The sequence below is a fragment of the Polistes canadensis genome, unplaced genomic scaffold (assembly GCF_001313835.1).
Source record: "Polistes canadensis isolate GaletaPanama2010 unplaced genomic scaffold, ASM131383v1 scaffold_153, whole genome shotgun sequence".
In the NCBI taxonomy this organism is placed as follows: Eukaryota; Metazoa; Arthropoda; class Insecta; order Hymenoptera; family Vespidae; genus Polistes; species Polistes canadensis.
In genome coordinates, this window is record NW_014569700.1 from 217594 (window position 1) to 230024 (window position 12431).

General features: G+C 26.8%; 4 protein-coding genes across 5 annotated transcripts; 2 read left to right on the forward strand and 2 right to left on the reverse strand.

Annotated features, from left to right (window-relative positions):
* Nucleotides 1-389: 389 nt before the first annotated feature.
* LOC106788753 (ribonuclease P protein subunit p30) lies at nt 390-2187 on the forward strand. 2 transcript variants are annotated; one of them, XM_014752296.1, is made up of 7 exons: nt 390-771; nt 871-1076; nt 1156-1224; nt 1290-1490; nt 1570-1637; nt 1739-1818; nt 1919-2187. In XM_014752296.1, exons 1-7 carry the CDS (start codon nt 669-671, stop codon nt 2014-2016), a joined length of 825 nt encoding a protein of 274 aa, XP_014607782.1. In that variant the 5' UTR covers nt 390-668; the 3' UTR covers nt 2017-2187. The 2 variants fall into 2 exon arrangements, with proteins under 2 accessions (XP_014607782.1, XP_014607783.1); XM_014752297.1 differs by lacking the exon at nt 1290-1490.
* Nucleotides 2188-2598: 411 nt separating this feature from the next.
* On the forward strand, nt 2599-5157 carry LOC106788779 (sugar transporter SWEET1). Its single transcript, XM_014752341.1, has 6 exons — nt 2599-2861; nt 3064-3141; nt 3425-3548; nt 3997-4152; nt 4247-4366; nt 4453-5157. Exons 1-6 carry the CDS (start codon nt 2785-2787, stop codon nt 4558-4560), a joined length of 663 nt encoding a protein of 220 aa, XP_014607827.1. The 5' UTR covers nt 2599-2784; the 3' UTR covers nt 4561-5157.
* An 869-nt stretch (nt 5158-6026) lies between these two features.
* LOC106788778 (glycine N-methyltransferase) lies at nt 6027-9015 on the reverse strand. The gene is made up of 5 exons (XM_014752340.1): nt 8706-9015; nt 7541-7910; nt 7046-7181; nt 6834-6954; nt 6027-6750 (listed from the first exon to the last, which is right to left on the reverse strand). Exons 2-5 carry the CDS (start codon nt 7872-7874, stop codon nt 6463-6465), a joined length of 879 nt encoding a protein of 292 aa, XP_014607826.1. The 5' UTR covers nt 7875-7910; nt 8706-9015; the 3' UTR covers nt 6027-6462.
* A 1333-nt stretch (nt 9016-10348) lies between these two features.
* On the reverse strand, nt 10349-12029 carry LOC106788784 (zinc finger protein 706-like). The gene is made up of 3 exons (XM_014752346.1): nt 11439-12029; nt 10903-11047; nt 10349-10800 (listed from the first exon to the last, which is right to left on the reverse strand). The coding sequence occupies exons 2-3, from the start codon at nt 11044-11046 to the stop codon at nt 10711-10713; spliced, it is 234 nt and encodes a 77-aa protein (XP_014607832.1). The 5' UTR covers nt 11047; nt 11439-12029; the 3' UTR covers nt 10349-10710.
* Nucleotides 12030-12431: the final 402 nt, after the last annotated feature.

Here is a 12431-nt window from a genome sequence, read left to right on the forward strand (position 1 = left end):
AAAAACAATTCCCAACGTTTAAAACAAAACAATTACTGATTTTCAATATTTTTCGAGATCTACTAAAAAACAAATGAAGTCAATATTAAATCCCGAATTTGATTCTTATAATGCGTAGCATTGGCGCTTCTGATTGGTCAAAAACACAATTTACTTTCTAAACCAATCAAACTACAAGTTGCAATTGCAATTGCATAGGATCGGTGTTCATTGGTCGAATAAGAAAGGATTTACTTGATTATCTGATATGTTGTACATATACATTGTTTTTTGCGAACCAATTATAAAATAAAAATATATTATAAATAAAAAAATCTTTTTTTCTCCATTGTACTCAACATGTTATGCACATATGACGATATATATATAAGGGCTTCGATTGGTCCGACTCTCGAAAGTATATTTCGATAGGTCGTTTCTAGTTATTTCCATTCCTCTCAACTTATACACCTTGTACACATGAGAAAAATAAACAGGATTTTATATATTTTTCAAAACATCTACAACAAACATAAAATTTAATTTATTTGTTTAATTTAGAATATAATTTTTATAAATGAAATTGTACATTTGCATTCCTATACCAACTAGAAAAGGTATAGAATCGTAGCACTTTGAGGTTATCTTTGAGTTTATCTTTTCGTGAATACTTGTTAAATATTGCAAATATGTCTATGAAATACAATGAGGGATATTTTGATTTGTGTATAAATGCATCGAAGGATGGTAATGCCTCCGATTTACGTGAAATATTATTAAAATCATATAAGCGTAAGTTTCTTAATTTATTGGTGAAGTTAACCTAGTTGTAATTTATATGTGAAAGTGTTTATATCTTTTTAAGCATCATAATAATATAATATTTATTAGTGGGATATAGGTCAGTGGCAATTAATCAAATCATAGATGAAAGTACTTTTGAAACTAAAAAGAAAAGGAAAAAATGCGACGACGATTCACGAACGTTTCTTAATCCAATTGACGTCGATGATTTGGTCAAAGAATTTGAAGGCAAACTTAACATTTTTAATAGAATTACATTTGCTTTTAGTGATGAAGAAAAAACTCGTCTGTTGGTAAGTATTATACTATATTCAAATTTAATGAAACAATAAAAACATATTTTTCATGAGAAATAAAATATTTCTTTTTCAGAATCAATGGAATGTTTTAAAAAAGTTCCACGTATATTCTGTCATACCAAAAACAAGCGAAGCACTTCAGGTAATAGTATTCATTGTCAGTTGTATCCATTGTTTTATATTTTAATTCATTTATGAAATTTTTAGTTCGCGTGTTCCCAATTAAACACAGATATCATTACTTTAAATGCATCCAGCACTCAATTCAAAATGACTAAAAAACTTTACATGCAAGCTTTAGACAGAGATATACATTTTGAAATACAGTATACAGATGTGATTAATCAAGAATCACGACAACTTGCTATACATCAGGCTCATTTATTTTATGTTTATGGAAAAAGCAAAGTAAATTGCATATTAATATATGTATTTATCATTTTTTCTGTGTGTTCAAATAATGAAGAACTGTTTCATTGTTTTTTAGAATGTGATAATATCGAGTGGGGCTAATAAAGTTACGGATATCAGAAATCCTTACGACGTTATCAACTTGTATCCTTAAAAATAATCTAACAAATCAAACATTTGAATTAATATTTTTTATGTTAAATATTATTCCTTATCTTTACAAAATTATTGTACGATCAAAACAGGGCAGCTTTATTGGGATTAAACGAAAATATGTCTAAAGCAGCTATTCTGTACCAGAATAAAAATCTACTTTTAAGAGCAGGTAAGTAAACTTTTATATATGATACAACTTATTCAAAGAAGTTATTTATAACATTATATATAGTAATATTTAAATGATTTTATGGATAAAAACTTTTCAGAAAGACGACGTTTCGGTAAAGTTTTCGCAATAAAAATAGAAGAAGAAGTAAAAGAAAGTGATAGTACCGATTCAAATGCAAAAAAGTCAAAGTTATGAGTACTGTAAATATTAGTGAATTTAATTTCCAATTTATTTTATATCTAATATGTATAAAGAATTATTTATTATTAATTTTATAATAAAATATTAAAATAGGACTTATTTTTTCATTGGAAGTTACAAAATGTCAATAAGATGATTAAACCAAAGAATACAGAAATACATACATAAAAGCTCACAAGTCCCCTTTTTTATCTACCCAGATTCATCTTAATTTTTACTAGGACCACCAGTGAGCGACAGTAGGTACTTAGCGCGATGACGGTACAATACTATCAAAGAATACTGTATTATTTGATAGTGTTGTGTACCGTCATCGCGTTAAGTACCTACTGTCGCCCACTGGTAGTCCTGTTAAAAACTAAGATGAATCTGGTTAAATAAAAAAGGGAACTTGTGAACTTCTATGTACTTCTGTATTGATATATTTACCGATATCGATAATAATATGATTAAACAATTTCTGTCAATAAAAAATGTATCATTTTGTATTTACAGTCGGTAAGTATGCATGTAATATAAATCAGTATGAATTGATCAAAAACTTTCTAAGCTTAACATAAGATGACTCTTTGACAGCACCGACTGTATGCAAGTAATCATAGCATTTGTGAAATATCAGTCAGTATTATTAAGAGGTTCTACCAAAGTTCGTCTGATAGATCCATTTATTGATTGAGCCTATTAACGTGATCACATAGTTTGAGAAGATTAAAAAAAATAAGATAACCTTGAGAGGAAATTTAGACGAAATTATAACGAAAAATGGTTTTAGAAGAATACAAAGATATTGTTGGAACATGTGCTGCAATTACGACAATAGGACACATGTTGTCAGGAACGTGAGTATCTAATGCAATACCTATATCAAAAGAAAAAAAAAATATAAACTTATACATAATATATACTAATTGAAAAGAATAGACTGAAGCGACATTTGAGAAACAAGCACGTGACGATTACACATCTAAATGATAATAATTATTATATAGAATCTAAGAAGAAATAAAATAATTAATTAAATTAATAAATATTTTCTTTTAGTTTTGTATGCAAAGACATTTACAAAAAGGGAACTTCGAAGGGTTTCGATCCTATGCCCTTCTTAGGTGGTATAGGAATGTAAGTATCAAGTCTTATTTATATTTTGTAAATATATTAAAAATCTAATAAATTAATAATTAATTGTATGCTTGTATAATTAAAATATATACTGGATGGAATAAAAGTTACATTACTTAAAACAAATCTTTTTGTTTCTATGCAAAAACTTTCTGGGCTAAGCGACTTTTATCTTATCTTGTACTTTAATTATTAATTTCTTATTTCAATATCTTCTATCATTAAATATTATTAAAATAAAAATAAGTAAGAATAATATATTAACGATAAAAACTTCGTGCAGGACAATATTAATGCTGCGCTATGCTTTGATGCTTGGTGATTCTGTCATGGTTAAAGTTAATGTTTTTGGATTTGTAACAAACGTAATATATATGGCTGTGTATTACTATTATTCTCCACATACGGTAAGATGTTTCGTTTTATTAACATAGTCCCTGCCAAGTTGCATTTGACTAACAGGTGTTATTAGTATTTGCTACGTGTACCTGAAACAGTACACCCTATAATCCTATGGGAAATGAATACTATCATAATTCAAAAATGATATATTTAACGATTATAAATTCTAAATAAATATTCAACTAATTAAGAAATTATGTGTGTGTACAAGCCGCTATTCTCTTGCGGTTGATAATAAAAGATTGATTACAATTGCCCTGAGATATTAAAGCAATTATGTAATCATGCGACCATTTTTCAATCAATGAATACCTTGTCCGGATATGTTTCATTATATCCTATAAAAGCAAATCCGACATTCGTTCATTTCTCTTATCTATAGTTATAGGATTAGATTTATTAAAAATATAAGATTATAATGAGAATTCTTATCATATGTGATTATTTTTCCAGAAAGATACGCTTATGTTAATAAGCAAAGCAGTGGGTCTAATAGCAATGTTCCTAACGTACGCTCAAATGGAGCATCCCGACAAAGTAGAATACAGATTTGGTATAATCGTAACCATTTTACTTTATCTTTTAATAGCGTCTCCTCTTATACATCTTGTAAGTATAATACTTAAAAATATATATATGATTGTTTACAATATTAAATATATGTTCATATTTTTTCTATATTTATTATATTCTATACTTACAGGGAAATATTATAAAGACTAAAGATACGTCGATTCTTCCATTCCCGCTTATTGTTATGGGTACCGCAGTATCGTTCCAATGGTTGTTATATGGAATTATTATAAATAACATTTTCGTGATTGTAAGTACATTTATTAATTTAAAAATATAATATACATTTTTATTTAAGATTTGAAGGGTAGAAATAATTGAATGAAATGATTATAGTTTCAGAACTCTGTCGGTTTCCTTCTATCGGTTGTTCAATTGTCATTGTTTGTTATTTTTCCATCTAAGCCATCCAAAACTTTAGTGTCAGAGAAGAAAAAGGATTAAAAATATTAGCAGAATAGTTTTTTGATTTACATTACTAATTGTATTACATTACTTAATAGAAACATATAATATAGGTACACTGAAGCCAATAATTTTGAACATGTATTTTAAATATGTAAGTATCTGTGAAATGGAAATTCACAAATACATTACACAAATCAAGATCCGGGTTTGTTAATTACGCGTTACTTAACACGTGCAATAGGAAAAAATCTTTAATAATCGTTTGGTAACGTAGTTCTATTTTATTTTCAAATCTTTGGTTGATTTCATTTTTAAATTTGCAGTCAAATGTTGATAAAGTAGTTCCTCGTCATTTTAAATTGTAGCTAAGTGTCGGTAAAGTAGTTCCATTCCATTCTTATGTTTTTCGTAGACAATAAGTAGAATTTTAATAGAAAATAATAGAATCATGTAGTACTCGGATATGGATTGTATCATTTTTAAAATTATACATGGTACTAATGAATCACTGATCGCAAAAATATTTTTTTACGTAAAAAATACAATAGCAAATTTACACACAATCGCGTTGGACTTCCGTATATAACAGACACAAAATATAAATCTATATTATATAATAAATTGTGAATATTATAATATCTGCTGGCCCGATATATAATCTTTATTTTTATATTTGCAACTGAAATTGAATTTAAGTAGGATATTTTTCGCTTCATTATTCACATGAATAATTGAAACAAGAAAAAATACATATTGTACATAACTGATCTATTTTCATGGAACTTTGAACAATTTTTAATGCCTTGGAGCTTTCGAAAGTTAAATCTACCAGTAAAATTAACATATATACATATTATATATTAATATATTATTAAGACAAATATAATTAAAACGTATAAAGAAAATTAAAATAAAATATTTTATATAAAAATCGTTTATATAATAATCAATATCGATCCTATCTCAAAAATTGTATTTTCAAATTTAACAATTAGCGAATTTAATTTTGGAATCTGTGAAGTCGAAAGAATATGGAGAATAAAAAAGAAGCGAGTAATCCCACGCAAGCTGATTTCGATCATTTTCAATTTGGATGATCACTGACGAGGAAATTTCCGAAGCTTCGATAGCATTATTATCTTTCAGATCGAAAAAGAAACTATATTTTTTATCGAAAAAATACAGTACAGTAAAAGAGAAAGAGAGATTGATAAATATTATTTATTCAAGTCAAAGTTCACTATTTTGGAATTCGCTTTTATTCTTACCAAATAGCGATAAAAAAAGACTTGTTTCAATAAAAATAAGGCAACAGATAATCTCGCGAGAAGAACAAACGATAAAAGAAAAAAACGTAAAAGAGAAAAGCCTCATTCAAAACTGAAGGTACCGAAAACAAATAGAGCACAAACTCATCTTTGAAAACTATCCTCGTCAATGATCGCTCGAAACACCGGTGAAGTGTCTTTCGAATTTATAATTAAAAAAGATCACAAAATTGGTAACAAATGTTTTATTCTTCAATCTCCCACATATCTCTGTATATATTAAATACTTTATATTATTATCACATTGATGAGAATGATCATACTTAGACGATTGTACATTTTTTCTATAGTATATAACATTACAAAACAATTTGATATATGTACAACCATTCTAAGAGAATTTTTTTCTTCACTCTTCGAGTTATAATTTTCTCCTCGTATCTCTTACCCAAGAAAATAGAGAATAACTCACAAACGTAATTTCGAATTATGTATGTATGTACATATTTCTTGATCCCACGAAAAAATCGATTGTGTAACTCCTATAGTAAAAATTCATCTCTCGCAAAATATGACGTATGTTTGCGATTTGTCAAATAATGTAATAATTACACACATCGTCGTGAAATTATTTCCTTTGTGGATTCGTAAAGAGATCATTTAATTTACATTAGTACTTTTCCAGCACGTGAATGTAAAATCCAGGATTCTTTACCATTTCCAACGGTTTAAAATCAGCATATATTGTGTGGTTTGCTTTAAATCTAAATGCTTCTGCAAGCATTTCGCTAAAAACATTCAATCTATGAGGATAATAGGATAATCTAAATTCGTTAATATTATCCGAATTATTTCTATTTGATTTTCCGTCGATGGTGATCATGTAATCCAGAGTAACGATAGCTGGTTTGCCTGATATAAAAAGTACTGACGTTTTTATGTCTGTCGTATGTCGACTCTAGAAAATGTATTTTTATTATTATTATTGTTATTATAAATAATTTGTTATCTTATAAAAATAAATATTATCGTGATACTCACGTTATAGTATATGCATTTCGATGGTGTGTTTCCGGTTTGTATGATATAATCGTAATTCCTGTGATCGATCAAAAACAATCCACCTGGTTTGACGCAACGTTCAAAGTTAGCAAAGGCTTGTCTAGAAAGTTAATGGAATAAAAATGAGATTAGATATACAAATATACATTATTTATTTATTTATTTATTTAATTATTTATTAAAAATTATACTTTTGTTCTCTTTGATCGCCATATGAATCAGGCATGTGTGCAAAACTATTTCCAAGGCAAATAACAGCATCGAAACCGTCTCCGATTAGATGACTGATATCTTTCGATAATGTCAGCCAGTTTGCTTCCTCGATCACTGAAAAATAAATTAATCAGAAGTCAGAAGTGAAAGAGAAAAAGAAATAAATATTCGTCATCGAAATAGAAGCTATCAAAGATTTATTAACAATTATAATGAAAAAGATAAATGATGGAAGAGAAGAATATACGATATAAAGCACTTCGATTCATCGATAACATACTGACCCTTTCCTTACTCATCAATTTTAGTATCACCCACTTAATAGATAAGAAAATACGATATTCATATAAATATTTTCGTCAATCAATACAATGATGGATAAATGCTATATCACGGTACGCGGTTCACGATAATTTCATAACTTTCTTCATAATGAATCGAGAAAAATAAAAAATAAAATGACCAATTCTTACCCCAATTATCAAAAGCTGATTCCTTTCTTCTCTCCCATCTGGATTTGAGAGCATACTTGAGCATTTTATCAGAAGCATCAACACTAACGACTTCAAAACCTTCTTCAAGGAGCATCACGGAATCAACGCCTGTACCACAGGCAACATCTAAGATTCTCTTGCATCCTTTTTCTTTAAGGAGACCAACCAAAAAGTCTCGATAATTTTGTGTCCTTTGATTTTTATCGCCGATAAAGATCTCCCATACTTTGGCAGCTTTTCCATCGGCATATTGATCCTTTACACCTTCCGCTGGTGTACCAAACGAACGTGTTAAAAAGACGGAATCCACCATCGTGATACTTTGCTTCTTGATACTATTTGAAAATCACTGAAGAAGAACAACGAAAAAGATCGATTTATCTCGTGAAATAATTATTATTCCTTGCCTATTTTTTGATCGTATATTTAACAAACAAAAAATCATTCTACATCGACCCACCGATATTCTAAATGTTCAAAAAGAAGCAACGAAATGTATTTACTTTTGTATCTATATCACCGTTTAGCGCAATTTTAATTTTTAAATTCAAATAAATTAAACTCTTTTGGCTATCGATCATTAATTTAAAAATAACAATATACGATTTTTTTAAAACTTGTCATTAAAGTAAGAACTGTTAACTGATAGAAATTCATGTTTCACTGCTCCCAACTCGATAAAAATAATTCTAATCAAGTGTATTCAATGATATTTCGAGATATAATTCGTAATTTGATATCGTCATACATTGGGATTATCCATATGTGTAGTCGAAAGATTTTATATGCTCAAGACCGATTGTGTGACTCGAGATTATCGTATTTAATTATCTATAACAATTCGCTATGTGATCATTAAATATAAAGAATAATTATTTTTATATAATATTATGTCCTTTTTTTTTTCTTTTCTATATACGAATAAATAATGACAATATTTTTCAACAACTTATGGTAAATTACAAATATTATCATACTAAATAATAATAAATTATTTATTATTACGAAATAAAAAATTTGTGGATTTTACAATAAATTAATATATTTTTACAATAAGCAAATGTTTAAAAAAATAATAATTATAATAATAAAATATATATTATATATATAATTTTTTTTTATATAACGTTTGTAGATTTCGTACCTATACTTGCGTCAAATATTGCCTTCTTGTAAAACTTGTTTGTATTTATATTAATATTATGAGAAACAAGAAATATGAGATGATAATATAAAAACTTCACCGAATCTAATTGAAAACTGAAGAGTCAGTTGCTTACTTGACACTTATATATGCTCTGACAAATTGACACTCTTCTGCGTGCTGTCTAATGAACACGTGGTAATCAAGTTTCATCATAAGTGATGAATTTCAGTTTCATCGTAATATGATGTAATGTTTTCATCTTCTTACTAGATCAATTTGACGCGATAAAATATCTTTTGAATAAATAATATTTTTTCTTTTCTTTTTTTCTTATAACAGTAAATGTATATTTTCAAAATAACTACATAAATTTATCTTGAAATTATCAATTTTTGATATAAATATTCATCGTCTCTGCAAACGTAGCAAATAAATTATCTAATTTTTAAACTCTCGGAATAAAAATGTGATTACTGCAAGTTATACGATATAATTCGTTTAGAATTTTATTAATAATTCATAATTATTTTTATAATTTTTATATTAAGTTTTATTCAAACAAACATAGTCAAAATTGTATTTTTTAAATAAATTAATTGTACAGTTGATATTACATTCTAGATCAAAAGCAAAACTATCGTACAGACTTTCACAACGTAATATATTTACTTTTCTTATGAATGACTCATATAGGGAAGATATCTATATTTATGTCTTTACGTCTTAATCAAATAAAACGCATAAAACAACATTATGATATTCTAATATTAAAAATATACTTACAATAGAATACGGAATACATATATGAATTTATTTCTAAACTTTTTTCACAATACAGACGTTAAATTTAATGAAGATCATAAATAAACACATTAGCAATGTACGTCTCTTGAAAATCATATAGAAGTTATTTTTGAAAATACAATATATAATTAAATATTACTGTTAATTCTATAGAGTAATACTAAAAGAATAATATATATATATATATCTGAATTAATGCTAAATGATGTTCGTATATTCACATATGGGCAAATGAAGCGCATGATGTGACGAAATAAATTCACTTGATCTATATATATATATATATATTTATAGATACTATGTCTATATATTTATATAGATCAACGTCTCCAGAATCCTATATGTTATAACATTAACAATTTAAGTACAATTTTCTACTTCGCTCTTTAACATACCGTTCATCCATGTTAAAGTTTTAAAATCGTGTTTTTTTTTCATTATTCTTAGATTAACATAAAGTTCTATATAAAAAGGACTTCAGCTACATTGTATTTGCTTAGATAATAATCGATACAATCTCTCTAAATTGGCAGTTATTTTGTTGTTAGACATTTTTTAATAAAGTAACAAAAGCAAATAATCTCAAAATATATTATTTGATGTGGCAATGTTTTTATAAAAAATTAAAAGCTGGATAGTATACTTATTATGTTTGTCACACGAAAATTGTAACTTTTAATTATTCTATTCGGTGATATATAATATTTTTTCTAGATTATACAAATTTTTAAAAGTTCTCAAGTTATTTCATCTTTCGCATGGCAATTTCTGTTTGTAAAATAGACAAGAAATTGACCATTTTTTATAACTTATTAAATTAAATCACATTTTTTCTGAAATTATTATTTTACTAAAATCATTAAATTATTTATTTAGTAATGTACAGATTCTGATGTATTCGTGCTATGTTTAAAAGTAGTTAAAGGTTTGATTTATATGAATAATTAAGGTATTTCTTTACAAATCAAATTTTACCACAAGCACATCATGAATTATACACAAATGATTAGAGTGTGCATGATAATTCATCTCTGTAACTGTGAAACAGTTCCTTAAAAACACTAGCAGGGTGTTGTTTATTTCTTTGTTTTGAAACTATTTTAATATTGGATGAATCTTAAACTATATCACTCAATTGTAGTTATTATTTCTCTCTTTCTTCATGCTTATGTGCGATTCCTTGCAAGCATTCGTACCCTCATATATTTTTCAAATCGTCAGGTAGATCATTCTTAGGATGTTTGTTTTCAAAATGTTGCTTATAGGTTTTTGGATCTGGCATTTGGGCCTAATAAAATAATGATAACAATATAATATTATTTAAATAAAACAGTATAATAACACACTTAACACAGAACACAAATACATCTATATATTTAAATGTTCTTACCTTACAAACCGAACATACATGAACTAGCGCTTTCTGCGCTGCCTTTTTTTGTTCATTAGCACTATGCCCTTGTTGTTTCTTTACTTTAGCAGCTTTTTCTGCTGCTTTTGCTTGGGATTGTATTTTTTGTTGTCCTCGTGCCATTCTACATCAGAAAAATAAACTTATTACAAATGAACAGTACAGATATTTTTGTAGATCATACGAATAAAGATCAGCGCAAAAAAAAACATTTTACACCTTTCAATATAATTATTATTTAATTAATTATATATTAATTAATGAAAAAATTATTTTATTGCACACCTTTAGAAAGACTTTTATTTAAAGAGCAATAAGCCTAAAAATATGTCTAACTAATATACCAGCTGTATAATCTACTCAAAACCATTTTTGTAATAAAAACATATTTATATTTATTTATATATTCGATCCTGTTACTAATTTTAATACATAACAAAGAAGATTTCATACATAAAAAAGGCTAGCTTTCTCAAAATGTTTTCTAGGGCAAATCAAATGAATAAATCACTTACCTGCCAAAATTAAAATGAACGTATTGAATATGTTCCTTTCTTCGTTGATAAAGTCAAAATTATTCGTTTAAGAGAAAACAAATGGCAGAGATCTCTTTTAGGAAGATATTTTCACGACACGATATTATATCGCTTAATTTTGTTTAGCCAAATTTAGAATAAGATCGGATAGAAAGAAAAATTATCGAAAATAATTCTTTAACAGATCTCTTCGAAAGTGTACACGTTTTCCGATGGTCTCGTAGAAACGAGTAAGTATGTATATACATACGCATATACTTTTACTTACACAAATGTAAATTAATCCAGAGAATCGTGAAACGCGGATGCGCTACAAAGTATTAAGAAAGACCACGAAGAGACAATTCACGATCTCTTTCTTGATCTCTTTATTTATTTATTTTCTTTCTTTTTTTTTTCTTTTGGCCTTAATTTTCTCCTTTTTTCAATAACACTGTTAATTCTTCTCAATGTTACTATTATTATTGGACGTTTTTAAAAGAAATCATTAAAGTTGCAGAAAAAAATCAAGATATATTTGCTTTAGTTTTTTCGCATATAGTATTTCATTCAGCAATATACAATAAGATGCGTTCTATACTTGCTTCTGCGTAAAACCTATGTTAAAAAGTGACCAATCAAGAATGGATCAACCATTCGCTTCAAAGGGTCAATGAACTCTCTAATAAGTCATTACTAAATAATTTCATACAAAATTTATTTTAATGTTTTAAAATGTTGATTTTTTTTGTTTTTATAATATTCGAAATTTCTATTTTCTAATGCTATTATATGCAGCCATCTTTATTGTTAATTATTATTTATTCCCCACTTACCTATGTATATGTCTTTCTTTTTATAATATAATTTAATAAGCCTTAGTTCTTTATAGGAATTTCTATCTTTTTTTAAAATATTATTATTTTTTAATATAATTTTCCTAAATTATCTATTTATCTCTTAAACTTTCATTTTTAAATAATATTATATCCA